General features: G+C 41.3%; 1 protein-coding gene across 1 annotated transcript in view; it reads right to left on the bottom strand.

Moving 5' to 3' along the window:
- Positions 1–6,384: 6,384 nt before the first annotated feature.
- The window catches only part of LOC141084354 (disintegrin and metalloproteinase domain-containing protein 9-like), a 135,152-nt gene continuing 120,102 nt past the window's right edge, over positions 6,385–21,434 (bottom strand). The window contains exons 20-21 of the mRNA XM_073569048.1: positions 18,592–18,742; positions 6,385–6,629 (exon numbers count right to left, since the gene is read on the bottom strand). Coding sequence (XP_073425149.1) covers positions 6,551–6,629; positions 18,592–18,742 — 230 coding nt within the window. The 3' untranslated portion in view covers positions 6,385–6,550. The remainder of the gene's footprint in view (positions 6,630–18,591; positions 18,743–21,434) is intronic.

Genomic DNA, 21,434 nt, shown 5'->3' on the forward strand with positions numbered 1-21,434 from the left:
GTCACCTCTGCCTCACACATAAGTTACTATGAGGTGTACTTTATTCCTGCCACATTTCTTTCTTGGCCTACTGAGAAAAATATTTTGACCAGTTGAAAGTTATACAGCCTGAGGATTGTGCATGTGTGCGCTGCCCTCATGTAGCAATATGTGTGTGTGTTTATATTTACTTACCCTGACCCCTATATAAACCCTGGCCCTCCGACTGCTGTCCACTTTCCCATGCTCCTGTTGCAATCCTGGGGTCTTTTTGTCCCCCCTTGGTCCTCCACATGCTGAACATCTGGGACGTGACTAACATTGCGCAATGTGCGCTTGTTCGTCGCCAGATGCAGCGTCGTGTCCAGTGTGTGAAGAGATGGGACTTGTCTGTGGTGTTAAACCCTCTGCTGCCATGTTGGGCACAGCCTGTGATGAGGAGCATCTCTTCCTGTGTATCCGACCACAGGCTGCACATCGGAGGCTGCTTCTTCTATCTGAGGAAGTTCATGAAGCAGAATCCCCTGTGTGACTCATGTGAAGTAACTTGTCTGACAGGTCATGGGTCCAGGTCAGCAGGTGATTGCAGACTATTAGCTGGTTTCGATGTTAGGTACAGGTGAGTCAGGACTAGATGTTGGGTGGAAGCCTTCCAGTATTTGTAAGGCCTCGTGCACACACTGAGTATTTGGTGAGTTTTTACCTCAGTATTTATAAGGCCTCGTGTACACGTTGAGTATTTGGTGAGTTTTTACCTCAGTATTTATAAGGCCTCATGCACACGCTGAGCATTTGGTAAGTTTTTACCTCAGTATTTATAAGGCCTCGTGCGCACGCTGAATATTTGGTGAGTTTTTCGCTCAGTATTTGTAAGGCCTCATGGACACGCTGAGTATTTGATGTTTTTTACCTCAGTATTTGTTAGGCCTTGTGCACACATTGTGTATTTGCTGAGTTTTTAACCTCAGTATTTAACCCCTTTCCGCCCCTTGACGCACCGTATGCCTCATGAAAACTAGTGACTTCCCGACCCCGTCACATGACCCCATCACATGACCAGGGGGCCCACAGAGTCTGAACAGCCCGGGGCCCTGGCTACCCTTAATCCACCCCTGATAGCAAATAATTTACCTTCACATTATAGAAGATAATACTTATAAAAATAGTATCCCATAAATAATATGACTCCAGGTGACAGTGCAGGATGTGGGCAACCTAAAGAGGTGATTAGGTTGCTCAACGGATGTTAGCAACAAAGGAGTAGGATACAGATGAATAGCTTATTGTAATACATAGATAATGGGCTGTACAAAGTGCAATGTATGATCAATCTATCTCTATGATGTATTATATATCTAAATAAAATCGTATTTTTTGGATTATACTCGGTGGTGGTGGCTTATTCCTCCAATTGGTGGTGGTATCCTTTTTATTGAGTTCTCTTGTCCAGAATTAATTTATGCTCGGGCATTTTTGTGTTAAATGTAATGAGTACATGCACTATACGTAAAAGTAAGGCTATGTTCACACGTAGCGGAACTCTCGCGGAAGTTACCGCGAGAATTCCGGATTCCATTCCGCGGGAAAATAGCATTTTAAATTCCAGCGATTTTCCCACGGAAAAACTAGCAATTTGCAAGCGTAAATGGAGCATCGCTTGGAGAACTGATTGACAGGTTGGTCACACTCGTCAAACATAGTGTTTGACGAGTGTGACCAACTTTTTACTATTGAGGCTGCCTATGCGGCATAAGTAGTAAAAGATAAAATGTAAAAAATAATTAAAAAAGTAAAAATATTGTTATTCTCACCTTCCGGCGTCCCGCGCAGCCTTCCCGCCTCTGTCCACGCTCCCGGTTCCAGTAATCCTTTGCGCGAATGACCGCGAGACGTCATGCTCCCGCGACATCATCGCGAAAGACCGGGAGACATCGCGCTCCCGCAAGATCTCAACGTCATCGCGGTCATTGTCGCAAAGGATTACTGGGACCGGGAGCGTGGAGAGAGGCGGGAAGGCTGCGCGGGACACCGGAAGGTGAGAATAAACAATATTTTTTATTTTAATTCTATTTTTTACAGGGATATGGTACCCACAGCCCGGAGGACAGTCTCCTCTCCTGCGGGCCGTGGGTACCATCCGCAAACGTTGTGCTTACTTTTCGCATGGTGTGCACAGCCACATGCGGGAAGTAAGCGGAACAATACAATCCTATGGGTGCGGGATCGCCGTGATTCCGCTAAATTAATGAGCATGATGCGTTTTTTACCGCGAAGCGATTCCGCCGCAAAAAAAACAGCAGCATTAGCACAGCAATGCGGAATCCCATAGGATTGCATGGGATGCTTATTTTTCGCGTTTTCGCGGCAAAATCGCGTGTTTAAAACCGCCACGTGTGAACTCAGCCTAAATGGATACCATTCAAACTGGAAACACGGACGTGTGAAGGAGGCCTAAAGGCGAGAAAGAAAAAAGTTGCTTACACTTTACAGCTAATTTAAATTTGATCCTCTGCAGATGATCCACTCATCATTACTTATGCACCATTATTGGGTGATGTCTGTCATCTTTGAATAAGGAAGATAAATAGAAATGACCAGGCCCACTATTGTCACATGGACATCAGAGAATTACAAGCCCTATTTCTTCCATACATCTCAGAGGATAATTTTAGTAGGTGGAGGCACCCAAAGAATTCAGACCAAACTTCCTTTTTAAAAGATAATCTTTGTGGATGATTTTCCTAATGAAATATGACATGGCTGTGTAGGTCCTAGAGCAAAAAAAAAAATGATACCAGTTTTGTAGTCGTCCAAGGTGCCATTTCTGAGCCTAGCAACTATGTCCCTAATTGCTACTTACTTGCCTGTTGTGCACGGCACTGTTCTTTCCCGACACAGAGTGGTCACAGACTGCCTCTCCTGATGTCATGTCGACAAAGCGGCTGCTTCTTTTCTGTTCTGCTCTATCGAAGGGGCGTAACTTTTGATATCATTATGATTGACAACCATCTTCTCCAGTTAGGCAGACAAAATCCGGATCCAGCTGTCTATCAGAATGATGTCGGAAATCCCGCCTTGTCAACAGAGTGGAGTGGAAAAGAATCCAGTGCTCTGTCAGCGTGGTGTCAGCACAGGCAGTTGAATCCCCGCCAGGAGCGGTCTGTGACTGCTCTGTGCCAGGGAAGAACAGAGCTGTGCACAACAGGCAGGTAAGCAGCAACTACCTGCTTGATAGTGCTTAGGCACACTTTTTGCTTTTCAAAAATCCCAGACATACCCTTTAAGCTTTGAAAGTATGTGCAAATTAGATTGGAAGTGCATTAACATGTTCCAATAGAACTTTATGGCAAATTTGCATGTGACTTCACAGCTTGTTTTCTTAATGCCAGCAAATTGGATTACTTCAAAGCAAATCTCATTTTTAGCTTTGTTTTAGGACCTATACAGCTATACCACTAGAGTCATTTGGTAAAATTGTCCTGACAAGTTCTCTTTAATTGGCCTTACAATAGATTTGATTTTTTATGATCAATTTAAAAAAGTCCCTCCAATCCAAAAATCAAGTTGAGAGATCAAAATCCCTGCAGATAATCTCGAAGGTCTAAAAAATGTGATGGACTACATACTGTATTGTATTGAGGACAAATAGAGCAATAAACATCATCATCCAAGTTAGTAAAAATGTCAGGACATCTATATTGGGTTTAGTCTAATTGTCATGGAAATGTTTGGGACAGGACAAGATTTTGAAACATGGATATCCTTCCATTTGTTGAAATTTCAACAATTTGTATATTATATTAACTCAGATTAAACAAGAAAGAAACATTTATTAAAATGATATGTATGTTGCAGCAGCAATGCTTGGGAATGATAATAGCCTTAGTAACGCTGTGATTTTCAATTACATTAGTGATTAATACAATTATAATATATTTACATGAATTAGGCTAGGCTCACATTGCGTTTAGTACAATCCGATTAACGGATCCGTTAAACGAATGTGCTAAAATGAGACAAATTTGGTGGAAAATTTGCTTCGCGTTAACGCTTGCGCTAACGCAAGTGACTGCATACAGAAAATGGTCTACAATAAATATGTTACTTTATCTATGCGTATGTGATCAATATATAAGATTCTTATCCTTTATGCATGACATAATACATGGTGATTCAAAAAGGCCGTTGCACAAGTAAAGGCCTGTAGTTAATGTAACATCAGTGGTAAATGGCCAGTGACTGAAAAGAAAAGCAAAACTGGATTAGTTGGCCATAGAAACCAATGACTGCACAGGTTTTTTTTATTCCCAAGAGCTAAATTTAAAATGTGCTTACATCAGAAGAGACGGTGAAGAGGATTTGACTGTGAGGTCCTAGAAAGTGAACCAGGCTGACTAGAATGGAACTACAGGTGGTACAAGCCACAGTATCAAGTATCTAACAAAAACTTTGCGTTGTAAGCCATATAGCCCACATCTTTGTCAGAAGCTGAAAACCAGAAGAAAACACAAAATCACTTTATTTACAAAAAGAGATAATAGGGATTTTGAACAAGCACGCAGATCAGGAAAGTGAGAGCCATGAATAGGAGAACTGCTCTGGAAACTGCAAATTGAGGGTGCCCAGGGTAGGAGTGGAAATTGGCATTCTGCAGAAACAGGCTTTGCAACAGAACGTATCCTTGCTACTATCCCTTCTTCTTACAATTCTCCACCTAAATTAGGTTCATTTGTTTCAATTACATGTGAGAACACATTACTTCTGGGTCATCAGTGCTCTTCGGGCCTCTCCAGGTGCATACATAATGCCCTCAGCAATGCAGAGCAAAGTACGCCTGTGCAGGAGCATGATTGGGGGATACTGTGTGGATGATGTGGGAAGTGTCATCCACATGAAGCAAGCAAGAGGATGGTGATTGTGACGAGAGTGGAGGCGCCAGATTAAGATCAGCGACCATCGTCGGACTGAACTGCACCATATGGGAGTATAACCAATGGTATTTTTTGTGCTATGCAGAGGGAATTGGGGAATTACATACAGCTTACTAGATTGCTGTAAAAGAGGCCTTAAAGGTGGTGGCTGCTAAGAAGCAGTTAAAACTCTTATAGGTTACCTAGCAGGCCTTAGATGAAAATTGTAGAAATCACAGGAGTATAAGGAGATGATGGCAACAGAAGACACTGGATGGTGGCAAATTCTAAAAGGCATCACATTCCAAAGTCAATATTCAGATAAAGGGGTGTGATTAATTAGGCCTTAATTGGGAGATGGGGTCACGGAGGAATGCCGTGTCAATAGTAAAACCCAACATGAAACATAGTAAAGGGTGTCAGACAAATGGAAAGGGAGCGGAGCCCGGCCCTAAAGACAAGGCAAGTGCGTAACATATGATTGTTTATTTCCAGGGGATAAAATCTGTGGTGATCATGTCGGGATCACATGTGCTGTACTCGCTACAAGACACAGATCTGATCACTGTAACAATTCCTACACCTACAATGACAGCAAGCAGACAGATTGAAGTAAAATTGAAAGTGTATTAAAAAACCTAACTTTTTAGAATAATAGAATTTATAATCTATATTTGTCCAAACAGTAATACACATTTAAGGAATATTGACACCAAATCCCCAGTCAGCGTCATAAATACAATAACCTAAAGGGAGGATAGAAACCATGAAAAGAGCCTGAATATTTGCCACTTTCTGACCCAACTTGGAGAATTACAGTACATCACTGCCATGAGCGGAAATTGAAATGGACAATCCTTTTCTTTCATATATTGATGGCTTGGAACACTTTGTCACTCTAGAATTTGTAGTTTATGATAGGCTATCCAAAAATATGTTGGCACCAGGCAGAAAATAACTTATTATGGGAATTAGTTGGAGCGTGGACATATTTGGTGACAGACGAATAATTAGGCTCTGCTCACAATCCTTCTGAATTAGCATTTCTCTGAGGAAGGCTATGATATGTTACTACATAAGTATTTGTCGACCTTTGTCCCCAGCGTAAAGGCCTCCCACTAATCAGACATTGATCACCTGTCCTGTGTATGGTTGATGACGAGTATAATCGGTGGAATATCCTATTATCAAAAAGATTTTTGAGAACACCACACAAACTTGCATTAGATTAGTATGAATCAGAAGGGCCTGTGCTAAGGCAATAGCACTCATTACATATCATTACCCAAATAATTGATAGATATTTATCATACTCATCATGGAATTTTTAAATATGGAACCCATGATGCTAATGTGACCTGTGACTTATCTACTGTGACCAAGCTATCATGGTGTAAAAAGGAAACAGGCAATAGACGTGTGTAGGTGCAAATGTGCAAATATTCTTGAAGGGTAACGTCTGTGTTCTATATAAAATAAAAAGTCAATCCTCGCATTAAGATAACTATACACAACTAAACTTTAATATAAGTAGAGCTCTGGTATCTGACACAAACATCGTACATTGGAACCATCTCAACTTTTTTCTATAACTCATGCAGAAACCTGTCTAATAATGACAGATGAATGTTTAACAGGCACAATGACGAAAATAAGAACACTCATTTGTCAACTTCAGCCGTCATCTCCACAGCGTTAGTCTTCACTTCCGATGAACTAGGGCTGGATTCTTCATCAGTTCTTTAGGAAATCAATAGAAAATGAAATAATTAGATAGCATATGATCAGCACGGACAATGTATGATAATAATAACCATATTTATACTCATGTAAGTCATCAGGCTAGGATCTCCATGGCAGATCAAGGTAACCCTCTTGCATGTTATGGGATTCTGATAATATACAGTACATCTTCTATTAGCTGCAGTGGAGAGCGGGTACTGAGAGCCGCCTCAATGGAGGACATGGCATGTTTATGTATGCAGCGGTGGGCTATTCACTTCCATATTGTAGCAAACCAGGTAGGACAGAGATAAATCCTTGTCCTGCAGGGTTTGATTAGAAGCACCTGCCTAGCCTTATACTAGAACCAGGACATGGGTTTGCTGGGTTTTTGAGGAACAGAACAGTGTGTGGAGTCTGCCGGGGGGAAGCTCACCACACTGGATTGTATTGGAGCTGGAGAGTGAGACAAGTCAGAATCTCTCTGAGAAGAGACTGCACAGGCTGTGTGCACCAAACTGCAAATATCACAGTCCAGTGCCTGTGTGAATGTTACCTAAGGCCTAACTGAAAGCATGAATCCCTACAGTATCAATATATACATTTAATGGAGTCTTTCAGCCCAAACTGACATTATAAACTATGAACAAAAACTTATAGGGAATATAGCTCCTATAAAAAAAAATCACACCTACAGGCCTCAATTAATCAAGACTTTTATACCAGAAAACTGGCAGAAATACTTAGAAATATCAGGCCAGTATTGCTCAGCTTCAACAAAATGGGCGGAGCTGGGGTGGGACGGATGGGCGACGGGGGGTATCGTAGCTCGTTTAATTCCCTGACGAGCTGTGGCATTCCTGACTGGAGTAAGATTTGTGGCAAAGCTTGTCAGACACACTGAAATCATTAAAAGACCCACTGAAATCATTTAAAGGTGTGTGCCTCATAATGAAACCGAAGTGTATGACACACCATCTCATCAAGACCGGTGTGAAAATCACCAATCTAGATGGATCAGGCCCTTAGGCTAAGTTCCCACAATAACTTTTTGATGACTTTTGATGTAGATTTTTTGCACCAATTAAGTAAATGAAAACCTATACTTGCAATTTTTCATTGTGTTGCTGAGTGCGTTTTTTACATGAGTTTTTATCGCGTTTTTGACACATTTTTGTCCCTTGTAAGTCATGTTTTTAATAACGCAGCTTTATTTTTTATACTTCCTGGTACTTGGCTTTGGCAAAACTTTATTGATACAGTCATGTGAGTATAACATGCGCTTTTTATTTGTTTTTAACTGCAAATTTTCCACATCACATGCAATTCTATGGAAAAAATTGCACATACAACTCAGTATACCAGCAAGAGAAATTGACAAGTTGTGGATTTGAAACATACATCGCAGGTCAGTTTATGCTAAGTAAAAAAAAGCACAGTGGGCATGAGATTTCTATAAATTCCATCCACTTTGCTGGAACTGTGAGATGCTGCGTCTCTGACGCTGTGAAAATATGCAGCGTCAAAACCTCAATGTGGGCACACAGGCTCTGTGTCCTAATCTCTGCTTCCATTCTTCAGATACTGAAGTTAAATCAAACATGCTAATAAGGATGCTTGATGTATCTATACTGTGGCCAAGATGCTCAGTAAACCACTTTTTGCACTTTGTTTTACATGCCCTATCTTCTCTATTGACAGCTTTTGCTTGCCTTGAGCAAGCACCGCCTGCATGAAAAGCGCAGGAAAGTAAGCTCTTTCACACATCTTCCCGGATTTGCTCCAGCTACATTTGCTTCAGTCCACAGACGCTGTCCAGCGTGGAATTAATTCGGTTGAAACATGTGGTTCAGCTCAGCTAGACTAAGGGGTGTGTGTGCTGTCCACCAGGCCAGCAGTTATAATCATCTCCCTCCTGTGGCCAAAGGGACAGAACCACACCCTATAAAAAATCTCATACTTCTATCTTTGTTGCTAGATATAGAATCATAGAATGTTGGAAGGGACCTCCAGGATCATGGTATCCTGCTCAATGCAGAATTCGCTAAGCCATCTCAGACAGATGTCTGTCCAGCCTGTTTGAAGATTTCCATTGAAGTAGAACTCGCCGCCTCTCATGACAGCCTGTTGCACTCATTGATCAACCTCACTGTCAAAAAGTTTTTTCTAATATCTAATCTGTATCTTCTACCTTTCTGTTTCTTTCCATTGCTTCTCGTGTTTCCATGTGCAAATGAGAATAAGGATGATCCCTCTACCCTGTAACAGCCCTTCAGCTATTTAAGACAGCTATTAAGTCTCCACTTAGCCTTCGTTTTTGCAAGCTAAACATTCCCAGATCTTTTAACCATCCCTCGTAGGACATACTTTGTAGTCCGCTCACCATCCTGGTAACTCTTCTCTGAACTTGCTCCAGTTTTTCAATGTATATGTCTTTTAGTGCCTAAATAACTCCGTGAACACTAATTCTCCTTTGTTCTGCTGATACTTAAACTGACCTGGTTTGTACCCTGACTTTGCTTGATACTGTTCTCCCCAGTTTACACCATAAAGGCAGGATTCAAAGTAGCGCTGCCCACAAAAGTAATATGGGTAGTAAAAGATATTCAAATAAAGAAAAAAATTCAACGTGTTTCGCAGCTGAACTCTTTCCTCAGGTATACAAAACACTAGCAGTACGTGTGGTGTTATAGAGGGTACATATCAGAGTTACCAGGTGAAATGACCAAAGATAGTATTGTACAATTATAAAAATATATTAAAGTTATTAAACAAAAGTTCTTTTACTATAAAATATGTAATTTTATTATCCCTAGAAAAAAGTTAGTTCTATCAACAGGTTGTTTCAATACATTCATCAAGACCTTTGGGTGTGAGAGAACACATCCTCCTAAACGATTCGGTGTTAAAAAATCTGCGATAACGATTAGGGGTATGCTCAGGTATGTACAGTTAGGCCGGTTTCACATTAGCGCTTTTTAAGCGCACGCACGGCCGGGGGTAGCTCCGCCCCCGAGCCGGCTCTCTGCCCGGCGTGCCCGCCCCTTGCTTATAGTGCCGCCTCCTAGCGGACAGCGGCGCCTGCGATCGGCGCACCCTATCTTTAGCATAGGGTGCGCAGATCGTGCGCAGGCCGTGCGCTAGTTGCGCTTTGACCTGCGCTGCGCACTTCTGACGGTGCGCCGTGCGCGCCAAAATCCGAAAAGTTCGATTTTGGCGCGCACGGCGCACCGTCAAAAGTGCGCAGCGCAGGTCAAAGCGCAACTAGCGCACGGCCTGCGCACGATCTGCGCACCCTATGCTAAAGATAGGGTGCGCCGATCGCAGGCGCCGCTGTCCGCTAGGAGGCGGCGCTACAAGCAAGGGGCGGGCACGCCGGGCAGAGAGCCGGCTCGGGGGCGGAGCTACCCCCGGCCGTGCGTGCGCTTAAAAAGCGCTAATGTGAAACCGGCCTGAGGTCCATACGTATTTGGACAGAGACAACATTTTTCTAATTTTGGTTCTAGACATTACCACAATGAATTTTAAACAAAACAATTCAGATGCAGATGAAGTTCAGACTTTCAGCTTTCATTTGAGGGTATCCACATTAAAATTGGATGAAGGGTTTAGGAGTTTCAGCTCCTTAACATGTGCCACCCTGTTTTTAAAGGGACCAAAAGTAATTGGACAGATTAAATAATTGTAAATAAAATGTTCATTTCTAGTACTTGGTTGAAAACCCTTTTTGGCAATGACTGCCTGAAGTCTTGAACTCATGGACATCACCAGACGCTGTGTTTCCTCCTTTTTGATGCTCTGCCAGGCCTTCACTGCGGTGGTTTTCAGTTGCTGTTTGTTTGTGGGCCTTTCTATCTTAAGTTAAGTCTTTAACAAGTGAAATGCATGCTCATTTTTGTTGAGATCACGTGACTGACTTGGCCATTCAAGAATATTCCACTTCTTTGCTTTAATAAACTCCTGGGTTGCTTTGGCTTTATGTTTTGGGTCATTGTCCATCTGTAGTATGAAACGACGACTAATCAGTTTGGCTGCATTTGGCTGGATCTGAGCACACAGTGTGGCTCTGAATACCTCAGAATTCATTCGGCTGTTTCTGTCCTTTGTCACATCATCAATAAACACTAGTGACCCAGTGCCACTGGCAGCCATGCATGCCCAAGCCATCACACTGCCTCCGCCGTGTTTTACAGATGATGTGGTATGCTTTGGATCATGAGCTGTACCACACCTTCGCCATACTTTTCTCTTTCCATCATTCTGGTAGAGGTTGATCTTGGTTTCACCTGTCCAAAGAATGTTCCTCCAGAACTGTGCTGGCTTTTTTAGATGTTTTTTAGCAAAAGTCCAGTCTAGCCTTTTGATTCTTGATGCTAATGAGTGGCTTGCACCGTGCAGTGAACCCTCTGTATTTACTTTCATGCAGTCTTCTCTTTATGGTAGATTTGGATATTGATATGCCTACCTCCTGGAGAGTGTTGTTCACTTGGTTGGCTGTTGTGAAGGGGTTTCTCTTCACCATGGAGATTATTCTGCGATCATCCACCACTGTTGTCTTCCGTGGGCGCCCAGGTCTTTTTGCATTGATGAGTTCACCAGTGCTTTCTTTCTTTCTCAGGATGTACCAAACTGTAGATTTTGCCACTCCTAATGTAGCAATTTCTCGGATGGGTTTTTTCTGCTTTTGCAGCTTAAGGATGACTTGTTTCACCTGCATGGAGAGTTCCTTTGACCGCTGTTTCCTTCACAGCAAAACCTTCCAAATGCAAGCACCACACCTCAAATCAACTCCAGGCCTTTTATCCATTATTATTAGGCCATGAAATAGCCTTGGAGTCAATTGTCCAATTACTTTTGGTCCCTTTAAAAACAGGGTGGCACATGTTAAGGAGCTGAAACTCCTAAACCCTTCATTCAATTTTAACGTGGATACCTTCAAATGAAAGCTGAAAGTCTGAGCTTCAACTGCATCTGAATTGTTTTATTTAAAATTCATTGTGGTAATGTCTAGAACCAAAATTAGAAAAATGTTGTCTCAGTCCAAATATATATGGACCTAACTGTATTCACCTATACTTGAAGACTCAATGTCAAATATTAAATCTATGTTAAGTAGAGATGAACTGATCTACGGTATTTGTGGGATTCTAGTTCAGTGTCCAAGTCAGTGATACCTGGAGGCCCGTAAGTTTCTTACGTTCCCCTGCATAATATTTGATTTGTAAGGGCTGGAACGTCTTCTGTGTGACAAAGGTCTTATTGAATGTATTGAAATAACCTATTGATAGCTCTTTTTTTTTTCCTTTTAAATCAATAATTTTTTATTAAAGTTTCAAAACATTAACAATGCAATAGTATTTTGAAAAAACCTATGTACAAATTTTTAACTTATAAAATTTAAGAACTAAAAATACTAGAGGGAACAGCAGGGGAGAAGAAAGAGGGGAAGGAATGGAAAGGGATCTGGGAGCGAGTCAAATCCTATATCATAGGTAGGATTTGTTAAGGAGAAACGTAGAGGTGGCGTAGCAAGTGTAGTATCATTGCTATATTCTGCAAAGGTGACCAAATTTTCTCAAATTTGTTTACATTATCAGATAATACAGCTGAAAGTTTCACATTAACCATATACCAAGAGATCCGTATTTTTACTTCTGAGAAATCAATTCCCGTTTTTTCCAGGCTGAGGCGATAGTTTGTGTGACCGCAATAAATATGAAAGAAATGAAAGTATGTGAATATTTGGGGATATTGTGGATGCCTTTATTAAATAAAGCTTCCCAGGGATTTTGTTTCTTGGCCTGTAACTGAGAGAATGAAGAAACACACTCAAAACCAAAGTCTTTGTGCTTTGGGGCAAAGGAAGCATATATGATACATACAGTATCTCCTATAGATTGGCATCCTTAAAAACATTTAGAGGAATAGTCAGTAACAGCTTTGGCTACTATGGCTGGAGTCAGGCTCCATCTCACCATGACTTTGTAATTGGTCTCTAGCATCAAAACATCAAGATTATAAGTAGGCCACTCATGATAGGGTACCAAAATTGGTCTAGTCTACATCAGTTAGCGTGGAGCCAATATCAGATTACCTTCAAGAGGCATAAGTAAGTTGAAGCCTGTGGGTTGTATAGTTTAGATGTACATAGAGGCGTGACCCCCAGGATGTGGGTTTAGATTAAATATCTGTTCAAATGGGGTGATAAAGTATGGTGGAGCTTATATATATATATATAGCTCTGGCAAAAATTAAGAGACCACCTTATCAAAACCCTGTCATGGCCAGCCCAATCTCCAGACCTGAACCCCATTGAAAACCTCTGGAATGTAATCAAGAGGAAGATGGATAGTCACAAGCCATCAAACAAAGAAGAACTGCTTAAATTTTTGTACCAGGAGTGGCATAAGGTCACCCAAAAGCAGTGTGAAAGACTGATGGAAAGCATGCCAAGACGCATGAAAGCTGTGATTAAAAATCATGGTTATTCCACAAAATATTGAATTCTGAACTCTTCCTGAGTTAAAACATTAGTATTGTTGTTTCTAAATGATTATGAACTTGTTTTCTTTGTATTATCTGAGCTCTGAAAGAACTGCATTATTTTTTTCTAATTTTGACCATTTCTCATTTTCAGAAAAAAAGTACAAAATTTATTGCTTGGAAATTCGGAGACATGTTGTCAGTAGTTTATAGACTAAAAGAACAATTTACATTTTACTCAAAAATATACCAATAAAGAGAAAAATTAGACAACCTGACAATTTTTAAAGTGGTCTTTTAATTTTTGCCAGAGCTGTATATATATTGTCAAACTACTGTGTTTTCTCTTTTTAAATCATAATGACAACCCAAAGCATCCAAATGACGCTAATCAAAAGTTTACATACACTGGTGATTTTGGCCTGATAACATGCACAGAAGTTGACACAAATGGGTTTGACTGGCTACAAAAGGTAACATCCTCACTTGTGACCTGTTTGCTTGTAATCAGTGTGTGTGCATAAAAGTTGAGTGAGTTTCTGGAATCCAGAGAGACTTTTGCATCTTTCATCCAGCCACTGACGTTTCTGGATTGTGAGTCATGGGGAGAGCAAAGGAATTGTCAACGGATCTACGGTAAAAGGTAGCTGAACTGCAGTCAGCAGCATTCAAACTGTGATTGACAAATGGAAAATTAGGGGCTCTGTAAAAACAAAATCACGGTCAGGTTGACCAACAAAAATGTTGTCCACAACTACCAGGAAAATTGTTCGGGATGCAAAGAAAACCTCACAAATAACATCAGCTAAAATACTGGGCTCTCTGAAAACTAGTGTTGTGGCTGTTTCAAGATTCACAATAAGGAGGCACTTGAAGAAAAATGGGCTGCATGGTTGAGTTGCCGGAAGAAAGCCATTACTGCACAAATGCCACAAAGTATCTTTCCTACAATGGCCACAACCATAAACGTAACATTTGGAGAGAGGTCAACAAGGCCTATGATGAAAAGAACACCATTCCTACTGTAAAGCATGGAGGTGGATTGCTGATGTTTTGGGGATGTGTGAGCTACAAAGGCACACGAAACTTGGTCAAAGTTGAAGGAAAGATGAATGCAGCAGGTTATCAGCAAATACTGGAGGCAAATTTGCACTCATTAGCCCGGAATATGCGCATGGGACGTACTTGGACATTCCAACATGACAACGATCCAAAACACAAGGCCAAGTCGACCTGTCACTGGCTACAGTAGAACAAAGTGAAGGTTCTGGAGTGGCCATCTTTATCTCCTCACCTCAATATCATTGAGCCATTCTGGGGAGATCTCAAGCGCACAGTTCATGCTAAACAGCCCAGGAATTTACAGGAACTGGAGGCTTTTTGCCAAGAAGAGTGGACAGCTTTACCATTTGAGAAAATAAAGAACCTCATCCACAACTACCATAAAAGACTTCAAGTTTTCATTGATGTTGGAGGGGGCAATACATGGTATTAAGAAATTGATTATGTAAACTTTTGATCAGGGTCATTTCGATGTTTTGGGTTGACATTACGAATTAAAAAGAGAAAACACAGCAGTTTGACACTAAATGGCTTCACCCAACCACTAACCATAAGTGGAGAATAGGTTTTGGTGTTATTATTCGTATTCTCTGAAAAAGGCCAAGAAAGCAAAAATTCTGCTGGGGCATGTAGACTTTTGAGCACAAATATATATATATATATATATATATATATATATATATATATATACATACACACACACACGTATATATATACAGTGGGGCAAAAAAGTATTTAGTCAGTCAGCAATAGTGCAAGTTCCACCACTTAAAAAGATGAGAGGCGTCTGTAATTTACATCATAGGTAGACCTCAACTATGGGAGACAAACTGAGAAAAAAAATCCAGAAAATCACATTGTCTGTTTTTTTTTCATTTTATTTGCATATTATGGTGGAAAATAAGTATTTGGTCAGAAACAAAATTTCATCACAATACTTTGTGATATATCCTTTGTTGGCAATGACAGAGGTCAAACGTTTTCTGTAAGTCTTCACAAGGTTGCCACACACTGTTGTTGGTATGTTGGCCCATTCCTCCATGCAGATCTCCTCTAGAGCAGTGATGTTTTTGGCTTTTCGCTTGGCAACACGGACTTTCAACTCCCTCCAAATGTTTTCTATAGGGTTGAGATCTGGAGACTGGCTAGGCCACTCCAGGACCTTGAAATGCTTCTTACGAAGCCACTCCTTCGTTGCCCTGGCGGTGTGCTTTGGATCATTGTCATGTTGAAAGACCCAGCCACGTTTCATCTTCAATGCCCTTGCTGATGGAAGGAGGTTTGTACTCAAAATCTCACGATACATGGCCCCATTCATTCTTTCATGTACCCGGATCAGTCGTCCTGGCCCCTTAGCAGAGAAACAGCCCCAAAGCATGATGTTTCCACCACCATGCTTTACAGTAGGTATGGTGTTTGATGGATGCAACTCAGTATTCTTTTTCCTCCAAACACGACAAGTTGTGTTTCTACCAAACAGTTCCAGTTTGGTTTCATCAGACCATAGGACATTCTCCCAAAACTCCTCTGGATCATCCAAATGCTCTCTAGCAAACTTCAGACGGGCCCGGACATGTACAGGCTTAAGCAGTGGGACACGTCTGGCACTGCAGGATCTGAGTCCATGGTGGCGTAGTGTGTTACTTATGGTAGGCCTTGTTACATTGGTCCCAGCTCTCTGCAGTTCATTCACTAGGTCCCCCCGCATGGTTCTGGGATTTTTGCTCACCGTTCTTGTGATCATTCTGACCCCACGGGGTGGGATTTTGCGTGGAGCACCAGATCGAGGGAGATTATCAGTGGTCTTTTATGTCTTCCATTTTCTAATTATTGCTCCCACAGTTGATTTCTTCACTCCAAGCTGGTTGGCTATTGCAGATTCAGTCTTCCCAGCCTGGTGCAGGGCTACAATTTTGTTTCTGGTGTCCTTTGACAGCTCTTTGGTCTTCACCATAGTGGAGTTTGGAGTCAGACTGTTTGAGGGTGTGCACAGGTGTCTTTTTATACTGATAACAAGTTTAAACAGGTGCCATTACTACAGGTAATGAGTGGAGGAAAGAGGAGACTCTTAAAGAAGAAGTTACAGGTCTGTGAGAGCCAGAAATCTTGATTGCTTGTTTCTGACCAAATACTTATTTTCCACCATAATATGCAAATAAAATGAAAAAAAAACAGACAATGTGATTTTCTGGATTTTTTTTTCTCAGCTTGTCTCCCATAGTTGAGGTCTACCTATGATGTAAATTACAGACGCCTCTCATCTTTTTAAGTGGTGGAACTTGCACTATTGCTGACTGACTAAATACTTTTTTGCCCCACTGTATATATATATATATATATATATATATATATATATATAGTAAATCATAAGAAATTAATTGAAAGTAACGGAGCCTTCACTCAGATCAATCTTGATGTGCAATGTTATGCTTAGCGCTTCTATGGGTCCATGCATGATCTTCCTGCACTACTGATCTCCATTCTGTAGACAGCAGGTTGCTTTAAGTCTGTGGTTTAAAGAACGGAAGAGGCACTGACGCATGCACAGGATGTCAGAGTCACGGTGTGATGACAGCATCAAGCCGCACCGGGACACTGACATTCTGTGCATGCGTTAGCGCTATGACAGCACGTTGCCTTGCTGATGGAGTCGTCAGGAATCCTGGGTTAGGTGAGAGCATGATTTTTTTTTAATTAAAACTTGTGGTGTGATAAGGGGTATCAAAAACAATGAGGGACCCTTATACATCTTACACCTAGTGTGGCCGACCATGAAACAGTGTGGGTGTCCTCATACATTTTAGGAACTAATGCAGAGGCCATTAAACAGCTGGTGGACTAAAGCAGGGGTTATTATACAGCTTGCAGACTAATGCATGGGCCATTACACAGCTTGCCGACTAAAGCAGGGGCAATTATACAGCTGGTGGATTAATGCAGGGACCATGATACAGCTTGGAGACTAATGCATGGGCCATTATAAAGCTGGTGGACTAATGCAGGGGTGATTATACAGCTGGTGGATTAATGCAGGGGTCATTATTCAGCTGGTGGACTAATGCAGGGGCCATTATAAAGCTGGTGGACTAATGCAGGGGTGATTATACAGCTGGTGGACTAATGCAGGGGTCATTATACAGCTTGGAGACTAATGCAGGGGCCATTAAACAGCTTGAGGACTTAAGAAGCATTATTGTTATAGGGGCACTCAGAGTACAGTGACTGTCAAATGTGCACACGGGGCATTATTACTTTCTAGGGGAAAAATGTGGAAAAAGGATTATTACTATGTATAGTGGTAGGCATTATTACATGTAACAGTAAGAAGAGCCATTATTGTACCTCAGAGCAGGTGCAGTAATAGGGACACAGCAGCAGTGGCTCAATATTGGGGTATCAATGAGGAGTTTATACAGGTTGGGAATAGATGGACAATGGTGCTGGAAATGTGAAAAGTGAAATGTGTCTTTGCTGTAATCTCTGTAGACAAGTTGTGGCTGGAGAAGTTGTCATGTTGGTCTGGGCTAGATGGAAAAGATGAGAAAAGTGAACGACTCCATACGAAAGAATGTCATCTGTAAGTCAATATCTTTGTCTGTACTGTAATCACTTGTATGTTCTGCAGGACTAGTATCTACCACTATATGATCACCATAACAGCACGGTGATCTGCTAAGGTTTCTGTTGGAATATGTTTGGTGCAACAACTCTCTTACTGTCTATGAGTGTTCAGTTGCTAGATTTGTATGCTGCTTATAAATTTAGAACTAAAAAAAACCTTCCAGGGGCTCACACAGGGAGAGATGTGACTGTATTTCCTGTTTTTCCTGTGTCTGTGTATGAGAGAAGCAGCCTGCTGTAGATGCTGCAAAGATAGAGACACACAAATGATTTATTCCCGATCTATTATCTATTAAGCTTTTCATATATTGTTCCTGTTTGTTCCTGAATACAGAAGCTCTGTTGTCACACGCTTGGAGAGTATCCTAAATAATCCACTGCCAACAGTTTCCCTATACCCATGATTAGGCTGCACCACCATTGTTGAAATAAGGATTACCGGTTAGGGGCCCACTCAAATGTTTTGTCCCTCCCCGGAGCTGAACCCCTTGCTACGCCTCTGCCACCGCGTTTTTAACTTATTGAATTGTATGGCATCTGGTCCAGCAGGTGCAGTGGCAGCCCTGAGATCAGCAATAGTTTGCTTCTGTGTTGTGTCTCATATATGCACAGCTCTAGTCGGTGAGTGGATATTCTCGCACACCACTCTATATCATCTTTATGCAGTTTTACACTATGGGGTGCTTCTTTTAAATTGTTTCCAATTTTAAATGATGGTCTTCATGTTTCTCAGTTTTAATTTTTTTTTTGAACAACAGTAACCAGTTGGAAATTGTACTAATCGTGTAAAAACAGGCTAAAAAATCTAACTTACCTGTATTTAAAATATTTAATTAGATTCCTTTTGCCCAATAGGATTAGGAGAGCTATCAGAGGCAAAATCAATAAAAAGACTACTAAAAGCCAATTCCTTAAATATATTTCATCTTTACTGGAGCAACTGCTGCTGTCTTCATCTATTTCATCTGCATGAAACACAATACAAAAGTTCATAAGCGATGGCTTGCAGAGGCTAAACAACTCTCCCTTGGGTAATTTGTCGACCTCATATGGGTGATATCTGGACTAAAAAAAAACAGAAAGCAAAAAACACAAATATCCTGAACTAAAAAGTAAAAATAAACTGCAAATAATGCATACAGGTAGTAATAATAATAATAAGGGTATTTAGTAAACATAATTTTGATCAAAATAATGTACAAGCCATCCCGCCACGTCACGGCAGATTTGTTTTTTATTCATTTCATTGTGCATTCAGTGAATATATGGGTGTGACCGCCCTCTTTCTGACCATTACCATGGTTTTTTTTTTTGGTTTTTTTTTTGACTAAAAAAAAGTAGTGAAACACCAGATTTCTGGAGTACAGAACAACACAGTCTGTCAAGAATTTGATGAGCTGTGCTGTTGCAACCCCGCTGTGTTCCCCTCCCGCCTCACCTCTGCGCATTTTGGCAAAGCTGGGAGAAACTGTTTGGAAAAATCAGAGTTGTTCCTATATTTTGCTACTTTTCAAAGCTTTTACACCAGAGTTCTGGCATGAAAGCTTTGATGAATCGGGCCCGCTGTGTATAGACCTTTTATAAAAATGTACATATTATTAAGATCACATTACATATAATAAAGCTGATTTTTTTACAGCCTATTGTCAAACCTTTTCCAACATGTAGCGAACCTATACATCTTATGTCTGGTGTTGGTGTATGAAGCATGATCAGATGCTGTTACCAATTCATACACAGCTTGTACTGGCTGTATTATACAGCCAAAACAAGTGTTTAACCCCTTTCCCACCTTAGATGTATAGTTACGTCTAAGGTTGGCTCCATCTGCTGCAGGTTCCGACGGTGAGACCGCAACTTTTCTGGGACATGTCAGCTGATTTGAACAGCTGACATATGCCCCTAACAGCCACGGGTGGAATCACAATCCACCCGTGGCTGTTAACATGCTAAATGCTGCTGCCAATCTCCGACAGCGGCATTTAACATGCTTGTGCCGGAAGCGCGTCACTAATCCTGTCCACATGGCGCGGGTCGCCGATGGGTTGGCATGACAACCTGGGGTCTGCAGCAGACCTCCGTGGTTGTCATTGCCTGTTAGCTAGCTATGAGTGACACCCAGTGATCAGCGCTCATAACAAGTGAGCATTTTAGCTACATGGAGAAGGGCTGAAGCCCTGCTGTGTATAGCACAGGCGATCGGACAATTGCAGCTTCTAGTCTCCCATGGAGACTATTGAAGCAAGTGTAAAGTGAAAAAATGTTTCCAAAAATATTTAAAAAAATAAAAAATAAAAGTTAAAATCACCCCCCATTACCCCATTCAAAATAAAACCATAAAAAATACACATATTTGGTATGGCTGAGATCAGACTCGCTCAATCTCTCAATATATAAAAAGAATTAATCCGATTGGTAAACGCCGTAACAAAAAAGAAAGTAAAAATGCCAGAATTAAGGTTTTTTGGTAGCCGCAACATTAATCACAGCAGAAAAAAGGCAGCGATGTTTACCAGCCCAGGTCTCCATACAAATGCACTATCAGGATGTAACGGACCCATGTAGTTAAGATGGTGGCAACACAGATGCAAAAACACAACCACTCATGGCCTACCAATCCATGGAATCCATTTTTTTGCAATTTTTGGAGGATTTTTAGTCATCTTTTTGTGGCTTTGCTTTTTTTATTTTAAATACTGGTGCAGGCCATCATAGCAAGTTTAGGCCACGCAGGCTACTCAAAGAATCACAAGCAACACGCGGCCTGTCGTCATGTTTCAAAATGGATGCCTTGACACTTTGGAGAAATGGTTGTACCACTGGTTCCATGATTGATCAATCCTGTACTGCAAGTGTAATTAGACATCACATACCAAGCCTCAGTGTTTATACATACCATTAGAAGCCGCTTACACAACATTGGGATATAACACAGAAGTCCAGCTACAGGTGTTCCACGGACTTAATATCACCACTTTCAAATGCCATTATGGTGCAAAGCAACAAGACAATGGAGGCTGTAATGTAGGTCTGTCCTTTTCAGTTATGAGTTCTACTTCTATCTTATTCAAACAAATCTCAGTAGCTTGGATGATTCCCATTCAAAATAAAACATAACCTTTAATAATTCATTAAAACCTGAGACATCACATAAACAACACATAAACAGACATAATAGTGCTCGCGCGTATCAGTGCTCATTTAAAAAATGGTTCGGTCTCACCATTACTCATGGACATAGACGCCCCGGCGTATTTTTCAGAGGTCCCCTGCCGGGTATTCGGGTCCATATAGCAGCACAAGACAGCGTGTGGAAAAGGAGGTTAAAGGGTTACAGGTGTGCAGTTTTCCCTATCCTCCCTGTCGTGCCCAGGTATTACTCCTGCCCTTACAAGGACAGGCCCCAAATGGACCCCATCGTGTCACCCCCAGTTGTCAGAAGGGGTATTTGCTCCCTACGCGTTTCCTCCCCAATAATGGGGATTCATCAGGGGAGTTATAAAAATAGATATAAGGGGGTTTAAATATATTTGTCCATAAAGAAAAAGAGAAGGCCCCGCAATGGCTGGGTGCCTCAACTAGCAGAGTGACTGTCCACTGTCACTGGCAGTGATAATTATGTTTAATTATGAGATATGACACAGGGGAAAAAAGTAT

Source organism: Dendrobates tinctorius, unplaced genomic scaffold, assembly GCF_039654945.1.
Source record: "Dendrobates tinctorius isolate UK_male_01 unplaced genomic scaffold, ASM3965494v1 ptg000022l, whole genome shotgun sequence".
In the NCBI taxonomy this organism is placed as follows: domain Eukaryota; kingdom Metazoa; phylum Chordata; class Amphibia; order Anura; family Dendrobatidae; genus Dendrobates; species Dendrobates tinctorius.